Here is a 24497-nt window from a genome sequence, read left to right on the forward strand (position 1 = left end):
AAATTGGAGATATTGTGGACAGCAAAGAAAGTTACCTCAAATTACAACACTATCTTTATCAGATGGGCCAATGGGCTGAGAAGTGGCAGATGGAGTTTAATTTAGATAAATGCGAGGTGCTGTATTTTGGGAAAGCAAATCTTAGCAGGACTTATACACTTAATGGTAAGGTCCTAGGGAGTGTTGCTGAACAAAGAGACCTTGGAGTACAGGTTCAAAGCTCCTTGAAAGTGGAGTTGCAGATAGATTGGATAGTGAAGGTGATGTTTGGTATGCTTTCCTTTATTGGTCAGAGTATTGAGTACAGATGTTGGGAGGTCATGTTGCAGCTGTACAGGACATAGATTGATTAATCCACTGTTGGAATATTGCGAGTAGTTCTCGTTTCCTTTCTGTCCTATTGTGAAACTTGAAAGGGTTCAGAAAAGATTTACAAGGATGTTGCCAGGGTTGGAGCTATCGGGAGAGGCTGAACAGGCTAGGGCTGTTTCCCCTGGAGCGTTGGAGGCTGAGGGATGAGCTCGTAGAGCTTTACAAAATTATGGGGAATGGATAGGATAAATAGACAGTATTTTCTGTGGGGTTGGGAAGTCCAGAACTCTAGGGCATAGGTTTAGGGTAAGAGGGGAAAGAAAAGAGACCAAAGGGGCAACATTTTCACACACAGGGTGGTATGTGTATGGAATGAGCTGCTGGAGGAAGTGGTGAAGGCTGGTACAATTGCAACATTTAAAAGGCATCTGGATGGGTATATGAAGAGGAAGAGTTTGGAAGGATTATGGGCTGGGTCCTGGCAGGTGGGACTAGTTTGGGTTGGGATATCTGGTTGGTGGGGAGGGGTTGTACCTCAGGGTCTGTTTCTGTGCTGTACATCTGACTCTATTAGACTATTGAAATCCTATGCAAATTGATCTTTGGTTTAAGTTTCCAGCATTAAAGATGAAATTCAACTACAGGTAATGCAAGCAAAAATAGTTTAAGAAATTATTTGACAACATTTTGGATTCAAAACTTTATCCATTTTGTTAGAGAATGAAGTGAGAACTTGCAGTTTACCCAAAGGCTATCAGCTAGTACACACTTACTATAGAAACAAATTTTATGATTTTGTAAACAAAATGGCATAAGTGACATTACTAGAATAAAATCTAAATCAGCTATGCAAAGAATGGATTTTGACCTCTAATTTCTCCTGTATGGCACATGATAGCAGCAGACAGGAAAAAATGCTTAGAAAATCAGATCAGAGATGGTGATGGTCATAATAACTCAAGGTTAGTCTCTGAAATAACTGCACAGAGGCTGGTATCCTGACATCGTCACCCCATATTTCTATGGCTAGCTAGCTTGGCGTCAGTCCCTAAATTGAAGTGATTCTGAATCTCCTGTTTAATCTATCTCTTGTTACAATAAAGAAACCCAACAGGAAACAAATATCTTCACTAAACGAGGGGCAAGAACACTACCAGTTCCCTAAACTGCAATGACTCTAAAGTCCTGGGTTTTTTCCCCCAAGGAGACACTTAGTCTCCTGGCTTTTCTTTTACACTGCACTACCGCCTAACTGTGGTAGTGCTTATTTTTCCCCAGTACCCATGTTGTGTATGCAGGTGAGAGACAGTGAAAGACAGTGTCCAAATCTTTATTCAGTTTCCACTCCAAGGAAGATGAAAAACACCCAAGTGGCCAGTGACAAGTAATGCACTTCTCAAAGGGCAATGCTATGCAAATCGGTTTATTTTTTTCCTTTAATTAAAAAAATTTACAGAAAAACAGTTAACATTAACAGCTCTATACAAAGAAACAGCAATTTTACAAGGGAAAGGAACAGTAAAGCCAGGTCTTCAACCCCTACCATTCAACCAGTTTACAGGGAAAGGAGGACAAACCTCAAACCCCAGTTTCAAACATTATGTACAAATGTCATTGCTGCTGTTCTGTAAAAAGACAATCCAATTACATAAAACTGGTGTATACAATATAGCCTCAGCAAGCTTCCCGTTCTCGGTCCATCCCAAGACCGGTGACAGCGGTCAGGCCAGCTACCCACCTTCTGGCTCTCAATCTGCCCCTACATACCATTGGGCTCTTAGCCACCTTGATGCACCATCCGGCCAGTGGGCTACCCTGACACACCTTCCTACCACCTCTAGGACAGCCCATCCCCTTCATCAGGGACGACACCATGCAGGGTAGCTCACAGCCTTCCAGATCTCAGCCTGCCCCTACACATCTTCTGGCTCTTGGCTGCTCTGACATACCTTTTGACACCTCTAGGACAGCCTGTCCCGATTACCCCTTCTCAGGACGACCCATGAGCCTCCCAGCTCATGGTAAGACCTGCCAGACCCAGGGACACAAAACAGTGCAAGTGCTAGACCCAATAAACAACACGATACAGTTAGTTATCAAAATAAGTCCTTTCTGGTACAGAGTCCAGATATATAGAGAGTCTTCAAAAATATAGAGCCCATTCTCAGGAACAGAGTCCACTCCAGTTTACAATGTGCCTTGTCAGAAGTGGAGTCCACTCCAAACTGCAGAGTCCACTCCCAAAGGCAACAAATACACACCCCACAGGTGTTCTGTCTCCATGGAGTCCTGGCACATCCTTAGAGCCAGGGCTGCTCACAGGAACACGGTACATTTTAAAGTTGATTAACACTCAATGGTTTTGGTCCACTCCTGAAGGAAAAGGTCTTCTCCCAAACTCCAGAATACAGCAACTGCTCACCTCCCAGCACACACACAGGTGTTCAATCTTCAGAGGCCCAGTCCCAGGGCTAGGCTTCCCCACAGGAACAGCTCTTCTGGTAAAATGCATGTCTTCCACAAGGGCTCAGTCCAAACACCAAAAACAGTGAAGACACATACAAAAAAACAAAGAAAACTAGAATCCAATGTCTAAGCCCTACCACAAAAATCAACATTTCTCCTTTTCTCAAAAAAAAAGGAGAAAAGAGTAACACAGGCTGTAACCAGCCAGTGAAGCAACACTCCCTTAAATGAGAACTGAGTCACACCTGAAACACTGTGCATCAGGAGTTTAAAAATCAATCCCTTCACTGTGTCTCACACCTGCGCACACACACCATGGGTGCTGGGGATAAAATAAGCACTACTGCACTTAGGTGGTAGTGTGGGGGTTAAATAAAAAATAAAAAGTGGTTAATACCGCACTTAGGTGGTAGTGTGAGGGGAAAAAATATATAAGCATAGAATCACTGCCAAAAAAAAAAAACAGGAGTGTCAAAAATAAATATAAATAGGGATTCACACAGCACTGCCCTTAGATAATAAAAAAAGGAAAAAAAAAGACACAAAAATCAATCCTCACTAAAGGATTGTCAGTTAACAAACTGGCTAAATAATTCAGTCAGTTCAGGAATCAGGTTTCCCCCTCAAAAAAGCAGAAACCAACAATAACACACTGACTAGCACCAGCCAGCACAGGGTCAGTCCCCTAAACGGAGAAGACCTCTGACGCTCTTGTTTATTTTTTCCCTCTAAACAGATGTGGAATCTCATGGTTTTTTTTAAATTAAGCAATTACAAAACAGTTTTAAAAAAAGTTACCATTTACAGCTGTATACAACAGCAATTTTACAAGGGAGAGCAGCAAAGCCAGGCCCCAAACTCTACCGTTCAACCAGTTTACAGAGGAGGACAAACCTCAAATCCCAGTTTCACACATAAGACAGTGACAATGACATTTGTACATTTAAAAAAAAAATCCAGTTACATAAAGTGCATACAAAACAGACCCAGCAAGTCCCCATCCCTCCCACGTTCCGACCACTCTAAGGCAGCCTACCCCTACACACCTTCTGGCTCTCGGTCCACCCCATGCCCCTTCCAGTTCTCGGTCCACCCTGACACACCTTCCGATCACTTCTAGGACAGCCCACCTTGGTACCCACCCGGGGTGACAGCACAGAGGACGGCTACCTGCCTTCTGGCTCTGTCTGCCCTTACATACCATTGGACTCTCACCCACCCAGATGTGCTATCCTGGCACACCTTCCGGCCACCGCTAGGACAGCACGCCCCCTTCCCTGGGACGACAGCATGCAGGGTAGCCCACAAGCCTTCTGGACCTCAGCTTGCCCCATGCACCTTCTGGCTCTCGGCTGCTCCAACACCTTTCGACCACCTCTAGAACAGCCCATCCCGATTACCCCTTCTCAGGACGACAGCGCTCAGAACTGCCTACCCACCCTCCAGCTTTCGGGACAGCCTGCCAACCTTCAGGTTCACAGGATGGCCTACCCATCCTCCGGCTCTCAGGATGACCCATGAGCCTCCCAGCTCACAGCAAGGCCTACCAGACCCAGGGACACACAAGACAGTGCAGGTGATAGACCCAAGAAACACCACGATACAGTTAATTACCAAAAAAAAAGTTCTTTCTGGTACACAGTCCAGATCTATACAGTCTTCAAAATATTGAGTCCATTTCCAGGAACAGAGTCCACTCCAGTATACAATGTGCATTGCCAGAAATAGAGTTCGCTCCAAACTGCAGAGTCCGTTGCTAAAAACAGAGTCTGCAACCAAGGGCAGAGTCCACTCCTGAAGGCAGCAAATGCACACCCCACAGCACATAGGTGTTCAGTCTCCATGGAGTCCTGGCCCAACCTTGGAAAACCAGGTCCACTCACAGAAACATAGTACAGGCGCAGTTAACTCATAGGGGTTAGGTCCACTCCTGAAGGCAAGGTCTTCTCCCAAACTCCAGGATACAGCAAGTGCTCACCTCCCAGCACGCGCACACGTGTTCAATCTTCAGAGGCCCAGTCCCAGGGCTAAGCCTCCCCACAGGAACAGCTCCTCTGGTAGAATGTATGTCTTCCACAAGGGCTCAGTCCAAACACCAAAAACAGTGAGGATACATACAAAAAACTAGAGTCCAAGGGCTAAGCCCTACCATAAAATCCACATTTCTCTTTTTTTACTCTTGAGAAAAGGACAAAGAGTAACAGCGAGGCTGTAACCAGCCAGTGAAACTATAATCCCCTAATGAGAACTGAGTTGTACCTGAAACACATTTGTGAGCATCAGGCGTTTAACAATCAGTCCTCACTAAAAGGAATGCCAGTTAACAAACTGACCAAGTTATTCAGCCAGTTCAGGAATCAGGTTTCCTCCTCCAAAAAGCGCAGAAACCAATAGTAACATACTGACTGTAGCACCAGCCAGCATAGAGTCAGTCCCCTAAACTCTGAATCTCCTGTTTATATTATTTTATTAAACAAATTACAAAAACAGTTTACAACAAACAGTTACATTTACAGCTGCATACAAGAGACAGCAATTTTACAAGGGAGAGGAGCAGCAAAGCCAGGCCCCAAACCCAACCATGCAAACAGTTTACAGGGACATGAGGACAAACCTCAAATCCCAGTTTCACAAAGATATAAAGAGACAACAGCAATGACAGTTGTACATTAGACAGTACTGTTACATACAAAAGTGCAGACAATACAGACCCAGCAAGCCCCCATCCCTCCCACCTTCCGACCACTCTAAGGCAGCCCGCCCCTACCCACCTTCCGGTTCTCGGTCCACCCCATGCCCCTTCCAGTTCTCGGTCCGCCCTGACACACCTTTCGACCACCTCTAGGACAGCCCGCCCCGATACCCGCCCAGGGTGACAGCGGTCAGGACAGCCTACCCACCTTCCGGCTTCATTAACCACCCTCAGCACCTTCCGACCACCTCTCAGGCAGCCCGCCCCGGTACCTGCCCAGGGTGACAGCGCTGAGGACGGCTACCCGCCTACTGGCTCTCGGTCTGCCCCTACGTACCATTGGGCTCTCACCCACCCCGTTGCACCTCCGACCAGTGGGCTATCCTGGCACACCTTTCGGCTACCTCTAGGACAGCCCGTCCCCTTCCCTGGGACGACAGCGTGTAGGGTAGCCCACAAGCCTTCCGGATCTCAGCCCGCCCCTACGTGCCTTCTGGCTCTCGGCTGCTCTGACACCTTTCGACCACCTCTAGGACAGCCTGACCCGATTAGCCCTTATCGGGACGAGAGTGCTCAGAACAGCCTACCCACCATCTAGCTCTCGGGGCGACTGGCATCAGGGTGGCCTACCCACCCTCTGGCTTTTAGGACAGCCTACCAACCTTCAGATTCACAGCATGGCCTACTCACCCTCCGGCTCTCGGGGTGACAGCTTTCAGGACGACCCATGAGCCTCCCAGCTCACAGCAAGGCCTGCCAGACCCAGGGACACGCAAGACTGTGTGGGTGATAGACCCAGGAAACACCACAATACAGTTAGTTACCCAAAAAAAAAAACCTCCTTTCTGGTACACAGTCCAAATTTATACAGTCTTCAAGATATGGAATCCATTTCCAGGAAGAGTCCACTCCAGTATACAATGTGCAATGTCAGAATTAGAGTCCGCTCCAAACTGCAGAGTCCGTTGTTAAAAACAGTCCACAACCAAGGGCAGAGTCCACTCCTGGAGGCAGCAAATGCACACCCCACAGGTGTTCAGTCTCAATGGAGTCCTGGTCCAGCCTTGGAGAGCCAGACCCACTCACAAGAACACAGTACATAGTCCCAGGGCTAAGCCTCCCCACAGGAACAGCTCCTCTGGTAAAATGTATGTCTTCCACAGGACTCAGTCCAAGACACATACAAAAAACAAAGAAAACTACAGTCCAAGGGCTAAGCCCTACCATAAAATTAACATTGTCCTTTTCTCAGAAAGAGGAGAGAATAACGCAGGCTGTAACCAGCCAGTGAAACAACAACCCCCTAATGAGAACTGAGTTATACCTGAAACACATTATGTGCATCAGGAGTTTAACAATCAGTCCTCACTAAAAGGAATGCCAGTTCGGGAATCAGGTTTTCCTCCTTCAAAAAAAAAAAGGGGGACAGTAACAGACCGACTGTAATACCAGCCAGCACAGAGTCAGTCCCCTAAACTCTGAATCTCCTGTTTATATTATTTTATTAAACAAATTACAAACCAGTTTACAAAAAACATTGACAGCTGTACACAAAAGACAGCAATTTTACAAGGGAGAGGAGCAGCAAAACTAGGCCCCGAACCCTACTGTTCAACCATTTCACAGGGAGAGGAGGACAAACCTCAAATCCCAGTTCCACATATGACAAGACAGTGACAATGACATTTATACATTAGACAATACCGTTACATACAAAAGTGCACCCTTCTGGTACACAGTCCAAATTTATACAGTCTTCAAGATATGGAATCCATTTCCAGGAAGAGTCCACTCCAGTATACAATGTGCAATGTCAGAATTAGAGGCCACTCCAAACTGCAGAATCCGTTGTTAAAAAAAACAGTCCACAATCAAGGGCAGAGTCCACTCCTGGAGGCAGCAAATGCACACCCCACAGTTTAGTCTCAACAGAGTCCTGGTCCAGCCTTGGAGAGCCAGGCCGACTCACAAGAACACAGTACATAGTACAGGTGCAGGTGCAGTTAACTCACAGGGGTTTGGTCCACTCCTGAAGGAAAGGTCTTCTCCCAAACTCCAGGATACAGCAACTGCTCACCTCCCAGCGCACATACAGGTGTTCAATCTTCAGAGGCCCAGTCCAGGGCTAGGCCTCCCCACAGGAACAGCTCCTCTGGTAAAATGCATGTCTTCCACAGGACTCAGTCCAAAACACCAATAAAAAGTGAAGACACATACAAAAAACAAAAAACTACAGTCCAAGGGCTAAGCCCTACCATAAAATTAACATTGTCCTTTTCTCAGAAAGAGGAGAGAATAACACAGGCTGCAACAACCCCCTAATGAGAACTGAGTTATACCTGAAACACATTATATGCATCAGGAGTTTAACAATCAGTCCTCACTAAAAGGAATGCCAGTTAACAAACTAGCCAAATAATTCAGCCAGTTCAGGAATCAGGTTTCCCCCTCCAAAAAAGGGAAGCAGAAACTAACAGTAACAGACTGACTGTAATACCAGCCAGCACAGAGTCAGTCCCCTAAACTCTGAATCTCCTGTTTATATTTTTTTTTATATTTTATTAAACAAGTTACAAAACAGTTTACAAAAAACATTGACAGCTGTACACAAAAGACAGCAGTTTTACAAGGGAGGGGAGCAGCAAAGCTAGGCCCCGAACCCTACCGTTCAACCATTTTACAGGGAGAGGAGGACAAACCTCAAATCCCAGTTCCACGTGTGACAAGACAGTGACAATGACATTTATACATTAGACAATACCGTTACATACAAAAGTGCAGACAATACAGACCCAGCAAATTTCCTGTTTATTTCTATAAGCAAAGATTCCCTGATTGGTCCAGGTTAACCAGGCGAAAGTGAGCACGGCAGACGCTAGAGATTAGAGTTGAGAGTGTGGTGCTGGAAAAGCACAGCAGGTCAGGCAGCATCCGAGGACCAGGAGAGTCAACATTTCTGGCAAAATCCCAGATAAAGGTGTCAATGAGATCAATCTGGCCCTGGTTCCAACCACTACATACCTGGAATGAACAGATTGCCTTCTGAGGAAATGTTGAATATGTTGGACTTGTTTTCACCAGTTTAGAAGAGTAAGAGGTGATCTGATAGTAAAGTATAGGATCCTGAATGGGCCTGGTACAGTGGCTCAGTGGTTAGCACTGCTGCCTCACAGCACCAAGGACCTGGGTTCGATTCCAGCCTTGGGTGACTGCCAGTGTGGAGTTTGCATGTTCTCCTGTGTTTGCCTGGGTTTCCTCCCACAGTCCAAAGATGTGTAGGCTAAATGGGTTAGCCATGGAAAATGTAGATTTACAGGGAGAAGCTGGGATGCTCTTCAGAGGATTGGTGTGGCTTGAATAGCCTGTTTCCACCGTCTAAGGACTCTATGATGACAAGGTAGAGGAGGAAATGATACCCACTCTTGTAGATGAGCCTGACACAAGGGAATGTTATTATAAAATTAGGACCCCCTTTCTGGACACAGATGAAGCAATTCTTTTTTAGAGGGTTATAAGATCTTGAAACTTGTGTTAGAATATTGTGGAAGTGGAACATTTAAATGTGACATAGGTTCTTGTTAGTCAGGGGAATCAAAGGTTATCAAGGATAGATGGGAATGTGGAACTCTGAACACAAACAAATCAGCTATATTAGAGTCATAGATCCTATGGAAATAGACAACTTCGGCCCAACTCATTCAGGCTGAGCGGAGTTTCTAAATGGAACCAGTCCCACTTGCCTGCATTTAGCTTATATTGCTCTAAACCTTTCCTATCTATGTATCTGTGTCAAAGCGTATGGTGCTGGAGAAGCACAACAAGGCAGTACGGTGGCTCAGTGGTTAGCACAGCTGCCTCACAGAGCCAGGGGACCTGGGTTCAATTCCTGCCTCGGGCGACTGTCTGTGTGGAATAAGAGTTTAACAATCAGTCCTCACTAAAAGAAATGCCACTTAACAAACTAGCCAAATAATTCAGCCAGTTCAGGAATCAGGTTTCCCCCTCCAAAAAAAGGGAAGCAGAAACTAACAGTAACATACTGACTGTAACACCAGCCAGCACAGAGTCAGTCCCCTAAACTCTGAATCTCCTGTTTATATCAGTCAGCCAGGGCTTTCCTGATTGTCCCAGGTTAACAACCCCAATCAAGGATCAGATAGTCAATAAGAGCCACCTGGTTTGAATCACTACATCCCCACCCCTCCAAGTCTTATGTAGGCTTGATCTTTCTCAGTTTCTCCCACAATGTTTCCACCCCCAAGTCCAGTTCCCCTTACTCAGACTCTGACACGGGTGGTATGTACTGGATCTTAGCCTGTCTCTTGCATCCGGTGCATCTCCTTCTCTTCTGGCAGTAACATTATTGAGGCTGCATCCATCTTGGACACTAGACGGAAGGGGAGAACACACTTTACTATAGGCCTTTTGGCTGTTCTGAGAGATCAGATATGTTTTACTCCTTCCCTATTTGCGAGTTAGCAGCTTTCAGGCGATCCACATGTTTGTTCAAGACCACCTCACATGACCTTGCATTGATCTCACCAGGTACCAGCACCAAACTTTGTTCCCTGAAGTAAACTGTCTCTCTCACGTGTGGCCAGCATTGGTGTTCCTGCATCCACTTCACCCTCTTCCTCTCTCCCCCCCCATGTCCAGGAATATCCGCTGTGGAGTCTTCTCTCCATTAGCAACTCTGCTAGAGCTATCCCTGTAGTTGCATGAGGGGTGATCTAACAGGAACCGGGGCAGTTTGGTCTCAAATGACAGAGTGGGCTGTTTCTTTAAGCCTGCCTTCAACGTTCCCACCAGACCATTGGATGATGGATGGTATGGAACTATTTGAACATGCCGGGTGCCATTCAACTTTAGGAAATACTGAATTTCCTGCTGGTAAATGATGTCCTGTTGTCCATGACCAATACTTTCTGGAGTCCATGTATTGCAAATACATGGACTCCAGCTTTTCGGCCGTCATCCCTGAGTTTGCCTAAAGAACACTGCACATCCAACCACTTTGAATCAGCATTCACAATGACCAGCAACATGGACCATGAAAGGACTGGTGTAGTCGACATGCAACCAAAGTTAGGGTTTACCTGGCATTCCCACGAATGTGTGGGGCTGATAGTGGCAATAGTTGTCCTTATTGGCACTCTGGGTACTGCCAACCACCGCTATCTTGGCATCCAATACCTGGCCAACAGACATGACTGCTCAACAATTTTTTCATTTTGGAAACCTCTGATGACCCTGGTGAAATTCGAACAGTATCAGGCGGTGACCTTTACTCGGGACAATTACTCTTGTTCCCCAGAGTAATAAGCCGTCCTGTACAGTGATGTGGCCTCTCCGGGTCCAGAAAGGTTTTGATCCTAGTTGCGATGACTTTTCTGTTTCTCGCCCCCCCCCCCACCCAGCCCCCATTACTCCCAGTTGTTTTAGTTTTGCCAGGCCAGGATTTTATTATGTCCACAGTTGGATATTGTCAGCAGTGACCAGAAGGGTATCAAGGAAGTCTAAAACCAGAAAAAACTCTTCTGGTGAGGCATCACCAGTGGAGTATATGCCAGTGGGAGGTGGCTCAAGGCATCCACATTGACCACTTGGCCTGTTGAACACCAAGGTGTTCCAACTTGTACTTGTCTGTAAGAGCATAGGTTGGAAAAGCTCAGCAGGTCTGGTCATCGACCCTCCAGCTCCTGGCCGCCCCATGTACTGACTCGCCCGTTCTGACCCATACTCAAACACAATTAATTACAAAACTCACATACATTAACAGAATTCACAAAATCCTCAACAGTTTCCAATGTACAGGCAGAGTCCACGCCCAAAGGCAGCAAACACACAGCCCGCACACAGGTGTTCAGCCTCTTTAGAGGCCTCACCCATCCATCGAGAACCAGGCCCACTCACAGGAACACAGTACATTGTGAAGCTGCAGTTTACTCTCAGGAGTTTGGCCCACTCCAGAAGGCAGAGGCCACAGCACACATGCAAGTGTTCAGCTTCCACAAAGGCCTAGTCCATCCAAAGGACCAGGCCCACTCACAGGAACATTGTAAAGGCAGTTAACTCAGTGGTTTGGTCCACTCCAGGATGCAGCAATTGCTCACCTCACCTCATAGCACACACAGGTGTTGTCTTTACAGAGGCCTAGTCACTCACAAAGGGCCAGGCCTACCCACACAGGAGCAGGTCATCTGGAAAGATGTATTTTCTCACAAAGGCTCAGTCCAAACACAAAAACAGTGAAAGCACATTCCAAAAAAAACAAAAACCAGAGTGCAAGGGCTAAGCCCTGCCACAAAATCAGTATAGTGCTTTTGTCAAAAGTAAAAGAGAAAAGATCATCACACCGGCTGTAACCAGCTAGTGAAACAGCAGTTCCCTAATGAGAACTGAGTTACACCTGTAACACATTGTTTAAATGAGCCAGTTTAAAAATCAGTCAGTCTTCAATAAAAAGGAATGCCAGTTAACAAACTGGTGATGTGGTTGAGCCAGTTCAGGAGTTGAAACTTTATTGCTGGAACAGCACAGCAGGTCAGGCAGCATCCAGGGAACAGGAGATTCGACGTTTCGGGCACAGGCCCTTCTTCAGGACTCCTGTTCCCTGGATGCTGCCTGACCTGCTGTGCTGTTCCAGCAATAAAGTTTCAACTTTGATCTCCAGCATCTGCAGACCTCACTTTCTCCTGAGCCAGTTCAGGAATCAGGTTTCCTCCAAAAACAAACAGAAACCAACAGTAACACACTGACTGTGGCCCAGCTAGCACAGAATCAGTCTCCTAAACTGAGGAGATTCTAAATCTCCTGGTTATATATTTTGAGACACCATGAAGAACAACAGGTGTAGAAATCTTTATTCATTTTACACCACCAGGAAGAAAGGGAACACCAAAGTGGCCAGTGACAAGTAATGCCCTTCTAATCAATGGTCTGGGTGAATCGTGTGGTCCAGCATGGAAGCCAGGCAAGAAGTCAACTCCCTGATGAAAATCAGTGGGCAAAAAAAGTGAAGGGGAGGGCAGAGATTAAATCAAAATAGAGTTGGGGAAATAAAGCAATCCATTCCCTATGGTGCTCACTTCACCCTGAACAGCTCAAGGATCCAGGACTCATTTTATCAGTTCTGGACCAGCAGGAGAAAAAAGCGGGAAAGCTTCCTTTCCCTGAGGCTGTGGTGGGATGTGGACAAGGCTCACGTCCACTTTTTCTGTCAAGAGTATGCAAGGGGGTTGACGAAGAGGCGGAGATCTAGGATAGAGGAGTTGGAGAAGGTGTTTGATCTGGAGTCACATCTCAGTCAGGCCGATGTGGACCCGGCCCCGTGTGGGGTGTACGAAGAGAAGGCGGCCAAGCTCAGAGCACCCATCAGCAGCTCCTCGTGCCACATTGAGCCCTTTCTGCACGTCTAGGTGGACTGCCTACTTGATCCGAAGGAAAAATGCAGCCTTTCTGTACGTTCGGGCTGCAACGACAGCGGCTAGCGGGGCCGACCACAGTAGCCTTGGCCTAACTGCAAGCCTCGATGGTCATGTGCGGTTGCGGATAGGCCTTAACCCCTAGGCGTTTAGTCAGGTGCCAGAAGGGGGTTGGGGGTTGTAGCTGGGGCTGGAGCAGTCGAGCCTAAGGCAGCAACTACCCCGGCATAGGTGTGGCTAGGGCCTACTGTCTTGGGACTTGCTAGCGGGCCAACCACACTAGCCATGGCCTTACTGCAAGCCTCGATAGTCATGTGTGGATGCAGATAGGCCTTAACCCCTAGGCGTTTAGTCAGGTGCCTGAAAGGGCTTGGGTGTTGAAGATGGGACTGGAGCAGCCAAGCCCAAGGCAGTGGCTACCCTGGCGTAGGTGTGGCTGAGGCCTGCTGTCTTGGGACTTGCCATGTTGTGCTGATAAGCAGCCTCCGAAGACCTCTCCCATGCATGTCTCAGGCAAATGACAGTGATCCCTGCACTGGAAAGTTCTGACAGCAGCAGCAATCCCAGATGTTAGTGGGGCCTCGTCTGAGACAGCAGCAGCAACAGTCTCAGGTGTTGGCAGGGCCCAGGCAACAGTGTTTAGGGTAGGTCCCAGTGGCAGTGAGGGTAGGCCCCAGGCAGCAGCGGTTGTGGCAGGCCCCAGGCAGGACCAATAGTCCTTTAATCTGGCTGAGGCCCAGGCAGAATGATGGAGGTAGCAACAAGAACAGTCCCAGGTGTAGATGGGGCCCAAGCAGTCGCAGTGGCGGAAGGCCCCAGGCACCAGCAACAGTGTTCAGTTGTGGGCAAGGCCCACAATAAAACTGTTGCAAGCTCCTGGGGAAGGGGACCCTTTTCAAAGATACTCGATGCCTTGTTGAAGGACTCTATATTGGGAGCAGGCACAGGCTGCTGCAGTAGCAGCAGTGGTGGTGGTGGCTGCTAGTGAAGCTGAGCACAGCACAAGCCAAAGAAAAAACAAACCCCCAAAAAAGTAAATCAAATGATTTACTCCTTCTCAAAACACAGAGACCACTAGTGTCAGCAGGAACACATTGACAGTGGCTCAGTCTGAGGAGATTTTAAATTACTGTTTGCATCTGTCAGCCAGGGCTCCTTGAGTGACACCAGTTAACAATCCCAGTCAAGGATCTCATAGTCAAAAAGATCCACCTGGTTCCAATCACTACAGTCTTGTACCTAAGAGAAGGATGGAAAATAGAAAAATATGAGTAATTTTGCAAAAAGAAATGAGTTTCTGTTGGAGTGAAATTTTTCTGTAGTCTCCAGGGCATTGGGCAGATTAGATGCCTTCTCCCAAGACAGGTTTAATTGCAAATGGCTATCGAATTGGATGGAGATCCTGTTGTCTTTCCATCTCTGATCTAATTAAGACGAGGGCAGGAAGACTTGTGAATAACCTTTCTGCCATTACTAGCATTTAATTAATAAGCAAATGAGGAACTTGCTTTGTGGGAAGCCTGGAAATCGAACCTTAATGAAACTGTTGCAAGGTCCTGGGGAGGGGGACTCTTGTTCAAAGATACTCGATGCCTTATTGAAGGACTTTATATTGGGAAAAGAGTGAGGCCCACTGAGAAAGAAACTCAAGCTCTATTTGCTGAGCCCCTTCATTCTCCTGCATGACCTCACACTTTTGTGAATGTAGGATTCTTTAGCGAACCCAATCCACAGCTGGCAGCTTCACTGCTCCTCACCTGACCAGATAATGAATCCTCAGCTGGTAGCTCCTGATTGGTTGGCAATTCTTAGGGGTGGGATTTCTGTTCCTGGGATCAAGGATCCCAGGGAAAGCATAACATAGCCCAGTTTAGTTTCAGTTCGCACTCAGGTGGGCTTTCCTGAAAGCAAGTGTCATTAAATATAATCCATTATCTTTTTTGAACAATATTTATTACCACTTTTTAGATTAATGGAAATAAAGCTGAGAGGAAAGTATAGAATTTGAATTCAGAACTTTAATGGTATAACAAGCACATACCAGACGTTCCTTGTGAACTAAGAATTTAAATAAGCTAGTAATATCTTTTATTGTTGGAGTTTTTTTAGTTTAAAGAGTACCTATTAGTATATTTTGTCTTTTAAACTAGAGAAGTTAGTTTATTACTCAACTATTACTGAAAGTTACTTAAGAAAGAAATAGTAAAACCATGAGTTAAAATACATATACAGTAACTTACTGTAAGCAAGGTAAAGATTAACATATGAAGATGAGATCAGTTTAATATTACTGCAGATTTGATTTGTTTGAAGAATCTTTTTCTGAAGTGAAAAAGTTGAAAATTGATGTCAGATTCAGCAGCTATGATGACATCTGAAGTCAAATAGCCAGAGTTCGCCTTTGTAAGTGAACTCAGTAGTTAAAGCATGATCAGGGAGACAGAATAAGCATCTCTTCCCTAATGGTTTTGCAGGTACAATATTTAAACATTGCCTGAATTCCTTTTCATTTGAAGAGGGAGATACCTTCCTTCCTTTTATACCTCCCCAATGTCAGAGAAAAAAATCAACTATTTTAAGCTGTTCAGTTATTTCAACTGAGAATGCTGCCTGGAGCTGGAATAAGAGCTATCATGGTCTCTATAGATCTCTGTACAAAATAGCTGTTCTAGCTATATCTACCTGATTATTATCCCAAACTGTTGAACCATAATTCCATATTAAGTTTTGAGCTGGTCTGGTTCTGGAGCATTGATTCATTGTCTTTTAGCTAAGCTAATTAACTATTTAAATATCTTGGCCTTGAAAGTGAATGATTCCCATTTTTTCAGGCCTTTGATAGGATAAGAGAGCCATTCACACCTCCAGGAGTTTGCTTTTGTAATCTTATATGAACATGGTCCTTTGCAAACTTTGTACAGCTCTTCTATAATCCATCTTTGTTCTTCCAGATGTAGGGCCCTCACCTTCATGTCAATGTGTAGTGGTAGTCATTCTGAATCATCATTTGCATCTTTCATTTTATTTTTCATTTAACCAGTGTGTGATCAATGATGAGATGTTGAGATAGCTTGATAGTGTAGTTCTCACTGGTCAGCTGAACAGAATCTGAGGTAGTTAGTGATAATTTAGAGTCTAATGGAATTGCATGAAGATGTCATATCAACAATTAGATATCTTGTCCAGTTTCCAAAACATTTTGAACAGCTACTTGACTGCGTTGTCTCTCTCGGAGAAAGTGAGGACTGCAGATGCTGGAGATCAGACCTGAAAAATGTGTTGCTGGAAAAGCGCAGGAGGGGCTTATGCTTCAGGAGGGGCTTATGCCCAAAACGTAGATTCTCCTGCTCCTTGGATGCTGCCTGACCTGCTGCGCTTTTCCAGCAACACATTTTTCTGTGTTGTCTCTGCAGGCATTGCATTTGAACAAGGGGAATCTTTGATGGATCATTGTTCACATGTTCGAAATCTGTTTTCCCGTATATTATGGGCTAATGTTGAATAACCTTTTCGAAGAGTAAAATTGGTGCAAATGGTGCTACCATTGCAATACACATTGCTCTATGCCCCAAAGTGACAGGACAATTGGAATTTGAGTGATAGTTATTATATTCTTTTGTGCTGATAATGTCTTGGTCTATGGCAATAACAGTATGTCATGTGGTTTGGAGATATTCACCTGATTACCACCTGAATTAATGTCCTTGCTGATGCTGGGCTAGAATATTGATTCGTTGTCAAGTGTTTCATCTTCTCCATCTTCTAGGTAGAGCTGATCAAGTATGTCAGGTCTAAGTGACGGAATGAGTACTTGGCATCCTTTGAAGAGTACTTCATTAGCATTCTGATCTTATTTTGATTTAGCCAAAATGTTCTCAGATCTTTAGGGATCTCCAAGACGGACTCAGGCCAATCCTCTATAATGAAACATCACAGATTATGGGTTCTTCAAATAGTTTTTGTGTGTAGTTTCTCACCCTGTATTGAAAAAAAGCACATTAGATTTACTTTCTCAGCTAAACATGTTTTAATCCTGCACCTTTCTAGGTTTGTTCAACCTACTTCACCTTCTTAACACTTCTGCTGTGTTAAGCTTCATGGGGTAGGGATCTGGAAATCAAGCCCCACCATTCCTGGAGTCATCACAAAAGTTAAAATAATTTTTTGATGTACACAGAATTCCTCAATTTATCTGACTTTTAAACCCATCTTGACAAGCAATGCTTCTGTAGTTAACAAGAATTAATTTTTTTTACACAAATGTGTAGATAAACAATTATGAACAGTTGGCATACAATTCTACTCAAAACTCTAACCCACTTATAAGCTCACCATACACACACGATCAATCAAAAGGTAGGTATTATGGGTGGAGGGAAAGATTGGAAAAGTAGTTTAGTGGTTCCTCTCCACAAGGTTTACTTCAGTTTTTCTTATGCCTGTTGGAACACTACTTCTTGATTTTTCTTCTCCAGGTACTTTTTTATTTGCAGGAGGCATACAGCAGCTGGTTCACATTTAAAACTTACTAGTTAAAGCAACTTACAGCAACTGATGAGAAGTAAATTACCTATCTTAACAGCTTCATAATTTTTTTTACTGCAGTGCAAAACCACCTCTTGCCTTAGAGAGATCCAGTGGCTTTTATACCATCAAGCTGTTCAGCTATCTGGGAGGCAATTATATGGCAGGCAGGTGGCTTTTATCATAGGTTTATGAAGTGTTGACCAATTACCAATCAGCTACTTGTTGCCACTCAAAATCTCCATTCATACGCAGCTCCTGGCTCCTGCGCGTATAGACCTCAGCATTTCACACTGCTTAAACCAAAAGCTATATAAACAGCACTTACAATGAATATTGGGTGACTTGCTTTTAAAAAGTGCAACAATCCTTCAGCAATCCTTGGCTTTTAAACAGTTCATTTCCCATTTCAGTCCACAATCAAAAGAATAGAAAAACAGAGATATAGTCTTTACAGCACAGAATCTCTGATCATTGGCTTTGAACCTGGCATAATTGAAGCTCTGAATCTTGAGTAGCCTCAGGAGTGGGGGCAATGCACATGAGAGAATGATTTGCTTCCATTGCTTGTGCTCCATGTCAGTGAAAATATGGAAGGGTAGAGTTTTTTTTAATTCACTTGTGGAATGTGGGTATCATTGGCATGGGCAACATTTATTGCCAGTGCCTCGTTGCCCTTATGAAGGTGGTAATGAGCCACTTCCATAAAATCTGTAGTTCATATTCTGGAGGTTGACCCACAATGCAATTAGGGAGGGAATTCCAGGATTTTGACCCAGCGACAGCGAAGGAAAAGCAATACATTTCCAAGGCAGGTTGGTGACTGGCTTGGAGGGAAACTTGCAGATGATGGTGTTCCCATGTACCTACTGCCCTCATCCTGGATGGAAATGTTCATGGGTTTGGAAGGTGTTGTCAAAGGATCTTTGAATTTCAACAGTGCATTTTGTAGATAGTACACACTGCTTCTGTTGAGTGTCAGTGATGGAGGGAGTGGATATTTGTGAATGTGGTATCAATCAAGCAGGCTGCTTTGTTCTGGATGTCAAGCTTCTTGAGTGTTGCCAGAGTTTCACTCATCCAGGCAAGTGGGGAGTATTCTATCACAATCCTGGCTTGTGCTTGTAGTTTGTGGACAGGCTTTGAGGAGTGAGGAAGTGAATTACTCACTGCAGTATGCCTAGCCTCTGATTTGCTCTTGTAGCCACTATATTTACATTGCAAATCCGTTTGTGTTTCTGATCAGTGGTATTGATAGTGGGGGATTCAGTGATGGTAGTGCAATTGAACATCAAGCTGAATGTCTCTTTGTTGAAAATGGTCATTGCCTGGCATTTGTTTAACACAAACATTGTTTGCCACTTTTGAGTGCAAAATTGGATTTGTCCAGGTCTTGCTGCATTTGGATATGGACTGCTTCAGTATCTGAGGAGTCACTAATTGTGCTGGGCCTGGTGCAATCATCAGTGAACAACCCCATTTCTCACCTTATGAATGAGGGAAAGTCATTGATAAAGCAGCTGAAGATGGCTGGACCAGTGAGCTCCTGCAGAAACATCTTGGAGCTGAAATGTCTGATCAACAACAACCACATTCATATTTCTATATGCCAGGTGTGTTGTCAAACCCCTGTTTGTCATTGACTCCTATTTTGCGAGGGCTCGTTGATGCGGCACTCAGTCAAATACAGTCTTGATGTCAAAGGCAGTCACTCTCTCCTTACTTATGGAATTCAGCTCTTTTGTCATTTGAATTGCGGCTCTAATAAGGCAAGGAGCTGTGTGGCCTTAGCTGAACCAAACTAAGTGAGCAGGTTATTACTGAACAGGTGCTGCTTAATAACCATATTGATGATCACCTGACGAAGAGGCAACATTTCGAAAGTTAGTGCTTACAAATAAACCTGGTGTTGTGTGATTTTTAACTATAAAAATTGAGTACAGAGCTTTAATAGAGACTTGTTGCTGCAGCTTACATGTGCAAAACGATCTTTACAAGAGAATCGAATCTCATGCTATTGTATAGCTTCTGGTGAATTATGTCTATTGCATTTAACATATGAGTAAGTTATCACAGTAATACTGAGGTCCTAATAATTGTTCCAAAGTTTCTAGTAGAATGGGCAAGCAAGTGATGGATGGAACTAAGATGCATGAGGTGATGCATTTTGTTCAAATGTTAAAAGTAATATACAGTAAATGGCACAGCTGTAAAGAATATGCAAGGATGTGGAGATGCTGGTATTGCACTGGGTTAGACAAGCTCAGAAGTCACATGACAAGGTTATAGTCCAACGATTTATTGGAAATCATGAGCTTTTGGAGCACTGCCCCTTTGTCAGGTGAAGAATATGCAAGAGCAGAGAGATCTAGGGTACATGTTCATCAATATTTGGAAGTGGCAGCACATTTTGGGAGAATGGTTAGCAAAGCATATGGGATCTTGGGCATCATAGAACATAGAAAAGTACAGCACAGAACAGACCCTTTGGCCCATGATGTTGTGCCGAGGTTTAATCCTAATGTAAAATATAATAATTTAACCTACGCGCCCCTCAACTCACTGCTATCTATGTGCATGTCTAGCAATCGCTTAAATGTCCCTAATGGCTCTGCTTCCACCACCACAGCTGGCACCGCATTCCATGCATTCACAACTCTGTGTAAAGAACCTACCTCTGACGTCTCTTCTATACCTTTCTCCTAATATCTCAAAACTATGACTCCTCGTACCAGTCAATCCTACCCTGGGGAAAAGTCTCTGACTATTGACTCTATCTATTCCACTCATTAATAGAGGCGTGGTGTGCAAAAGCAGGGAATCGATGTTGAAGCTGTATAACGCACTAGTTAGGCCCCAGCTAGAGTATTACATCCAGTTCTCTAACCATACTTTAGGAAAATATTTGAGATTACTTGAGAACGTGACAAAAAGATTTTCCAAAACATGGATTTCGGTTTACATGGATGCGTGATTTTGCTTATGTTTGAAAATCTGGTTTTGTTGTTCTTGAAGGAAAAGAGATTAAGGGGAGATTTGATAGAAGTATACAAGATTATGACAGATTGAATAAAGTAACATGAGAGTCATGTTCCCATTAGCCGAGTGGGGGACAAGAAATTGCAAGGAATAGGGGGCATATTTTAAGGTTTTGGGGAACTGATGCACATGAATGTGAGGAAGAATATTTTGACTCAACAAGTGGTAATGACCTGGAACTTGCTAAATAGGAGAGTCATAAGACCATAAGAAATAAGAACAAGGACTAGTCCACCATTCAATAGAATCATGGCTGTTCTGGTTTTCCTCGTATCCACTTTCCTGCCCTTTCTCTGTAACCCTTTATCCCTTTACTAATCCAGAATCTATCTATCTCAGTCTTAAGTACACACAAGGACTTTGCTCCACAGTTCTGTGGTAAGGAGTTCCAAAGATTCACAACCCTTTAAGAGAAGATATTCTTCCTCATCTCAGTGTTAAATTGGCATCTGTTTATTCTGAGACTATGCCCTTTAGTCCTAGACTCTCCCATGAGGGGAAACATCCTCTCATTTACCCTGTCTAGCCCCTTAAGAATCATGTATGTTTGAATGAGATCGCCTGTCATTCATCTCTGCTGCAGTGAGTAGAACCCAATCTGTTTAATCTTTATTCATAAGACAATTCCTCCATTATAGCGAGTCCAAATAGGTTGATAATTTTAAAAAGTTAAGAATGTGTGAAGGAGTGTATGGATTCTGCTAAACTAGCTGATTATGGCTTTAAAAGGTTGAGATGCAAATATATGGCAAGTGTGTTAGCAGTGATTAAATTAATATTTAAAGTATAAACAGTTTGTTTTGATGACTTATTCCTAACTGAAATGTTAATATCTCCCTTTTAAGATACTGGCCACACTGGTATGTTCTCACTTTCTTTCAGATTTATGCTTTCTACTTTAGTCTGTAACAAATTATAGTATGTGAATACATGTGTGCCTTTATGAATATACATGGTACATATAAGAACAAGTAAGAATTCAGCAATGTTACTAATTTTATATTATTGCATGAAGTAATTATTTGGATGGTTTTCGTTTTAGTCTTCGAAAAGTTTGGCAGAGAAGAAAGTGCACAGTCAAGAATGGCTACTTGACAATATCCCATGCAACTGTGAGTAATGTCTTTGTATTTTCTTAGAGCAAAAAGGAATTTCGTTGCTTATCGATTTTGAATTGGTTGACTACATTAGCACGTACGATATTTGGTGAACAGACATGGAGGTGCAAACAGTGCAGCAGAATTAAAAATTGACAGTTTTCCTCGTTTAAAAAAAGGCTATGTTATTTCTGTGATGACAGTTGGATTACACAGGACAGGCCAATCAGCTAAACCAATCCATGCTGATATTTATATTCCATTTGTGTCTCATAACATTCTTTTGCATCTAAATCTATCATTATACCTCTCTATTACATTTGCCTTCATAGTAAGTATTTTGTACATACTGTCATCGGGGGGGAAATATGCTAATCACAGTCACAAGTAGAAAATAGATGGGCAGGTGGGGGGGAAACAAAAAACAGAAGAAGAAAACCAGGAAAACTAATACCTAATCGCGCACACCAAAAAGGAAAATAATGAATAGGAAATGATGCTTTGACATATCTACTCATAGACATTGCATGTACTCGCCAAGGAGAGAGAAAAAAAAACTAGGCCAGTTTGACAAGATTACTGAAAATCTCTTTTGGCATTCTGAATGAGTCCAGGAGATCACATAGCTCCAAATTTACATTACAGGATACCTACTTCTTGGACAAGGTAATCTCTACTTGAGACAGAAATGGGTTCAGCTTTCCCTTGGAGGAATATAATGGATCAGAAATCACCACACAAACCAGCAACCTTTCCCACAGTTTCATTGTTATTTGGGGAAAACAAGAACTGTCTAACGTCCAGTGTATGTTTTGCACTTCTATACCTCGATCCTCCATAACCTTTGAATTTAAATTAGTTGATCCATAAAATCACAATTTGATACCTTTGTGTTTTCTTACACATTGATCAAATCACTCTGGGTTCTAAATCATAGAATCCCAACAGTGTGAAAACAGGTCATTTGAGCCAACAAACCAGCACTGACCCTCCAAACAGTATCCCACCCAAACCCATTCCCATACACCTATTAATCTACATTTCCCCTGACTAATGCACCTAGCCTATACATCCCTGAACACTATATGGGCTTTTTAGCAAGGCCAAGTCACCTAACCAATACATCTTTGGACTGTGAGAGGAAACTTGAGCACCCAGAGGAAATCCACGCAGACACGAGAATGTGCAAACTCCAGACAGACAATCGCCCGAGGTTGGAATCAAACCTGACTCACATGCCGCCCATAAATGTATAGAGCTTCCTCTTGGAACATATTTGAGTAACTAAAATATTTTTAGCTGGAACTTGACCTTATTGTTATCCTGTACACCATTTCCAGAGTCTCCGTATTCTCCAAACATATAAGGAGACTACGACCGGACACAGAATTTGAACCTCTAGTTCCTGGGTACAAACTGCCTGTTGAGTTTGTACGCTGCCTTTTCCAATACAAGAGATTAAGTAGCTTTATATTATAGCCATTTAATTTCTTGTTTTTTTTAAATTAGAATTGATGATTTCAAAGATTAACTAAGCCTAAGAAAAGAAATTGAACTGATATATTTCTCACCACATCTGTATTAATAAGGATAATTCAGTATAAAGCTGTGTGCATGTTACGACTCTGAATCTAATGACGTCACCAGCAATCACAGTTTAAGATGACATTTAATCTTCAACATGCTTCCATAAGAATGGGCATATAACAGAATAACAATGCTGAATTAAAACCAGCATTGACCCGTGACATTGCAAAATGAATTTTATCGTGACTTACGCTTTTGCTTTGCTCAGTCGCAAAGAGAGAGATTTGGGCGGCAGTGACCCGGGTTCAATTCCCCCCTCAGGCGACCTTCTGTGTGGAGTTTGCACATTCTCCCCATGTCTGCGTGGGTTTCCTCCGGGTGCTCCGGTTTCCTCCCACAGTCCAAAGATGTGCGGGTCAGGTGAATTGGCCATGCTAAATTGCCCGTAGTGTTAGGTTAAAGGGGTAAATGTAGGGGTATGGGTGGGTTGCGCTTCGGCGGGTCGGTGTGGACTTGTTGGGCCGAAGGGCCTGTTTCCACACTGTAAGTAATCTTTAAAAAAAAAGATTTCATTGGAAAATTTTATTTCCTGATAAGCCTGGAAAAGGTTTAACACTTCTAACAAGAATTTTCAGACCTCTGATCTCCATTTTAACATTTTTCTTCACGTTCTTATTTTCATCTGTGAATTCCTCCCCCTTTCTCCTTACAGGGTATCTCTTTGGCCTACTAATGCAAAGGGTAAGAAAAGCTCACAACAGATCCTAATTACTTGCTGTGAGAAAATAATCATTGATCATTCCCAATAAAGATAACTGAAGAGAAAATATTGATCAGGTCTTTCCCTTTATTTTCTATTACTAAAGCTTAATTTCTTGAAATATTACTGAAATACTCACCTAGTTTCAGCATAACTTGCTGTTTAAATAGAAGTTATAGATTTATTTTTCTGTCAATGTTTATGTTTACTGTCAGCAGAGGCAAGGAACATATGGGCATGGAGAAGCCATGCAGCTTTGCCCATATAACTTCAATATCATTGTCTAAGGAGAATGTATAATCTCCATTTTAAAATTAACAATTGATCGAACATGAATTGCCCTTAGCAGATATAAGTTCTAAATATCTGCAACTTTCTTTGTACAGAAATGTTTTCTAATCTCACTCATGAAAGGTGGCTAGTGGTAGATAGGTTGAGAAGTCTGAGAAGGTGGTTGTTCAAGTCAGGTTGCTACTTACACCCATGCCAATCCCCCAAATCCACTTGATCCACTTCTGCTCTTTATTCACCATTTTGCAACATTCAAGGTTAAGGAGGTGGTGGGCGGGCGCCTCCTCGTCGCGAATGTTATGTACAGAAATGCTCCCTTGAGACTAATCAACATGTACGTCCCAGCAGGTAAGAGTGAACAGTTG

At 43.7% G+C, this 24497-nt stretch overlaps 1 protein-coding gene across 1 annotated transcript in view; it reads left to right on the forward strand.

Annotated features, from left to right (window-relative positions):
* Positions 1–24497, forward strand: part of LOC122549488 (arf-GAP with SH3 domain, ANK repeat and PH domain-containing protein 1-like) — a 363467-nt gene that overhangs the window by 219917 nt on the left and 119053 nt on the right. The window contains exon 14 of the mRNA XM_043689348.1: positions 21500–21569. Within this exon, the coding sequence (XP_043545283.1) occupies positions 21500–21569 (70 nt within the window). The remainder of the gene's footprint in view (positions 1–21499; positions 21570–24497) is intronic.

Source organism: Chiloscyllium plagiosum, chromosome 4 (assembly GCF_004010195.1).
Source record: "Chiloscyllium plagiosum isolate BGI_BamShark_2017 chromosome 4, ASM401019v2, whole genome shotgun sequence".
NCBI classification, from domain to species: domain Eukaryota; kingdom Metazoa; phylum Chordata; class Chondrichthyes; order Orectolobiformes; family Hemiscylliidae; genus Chiloscyllium; species Chiloscyllium plagiosum.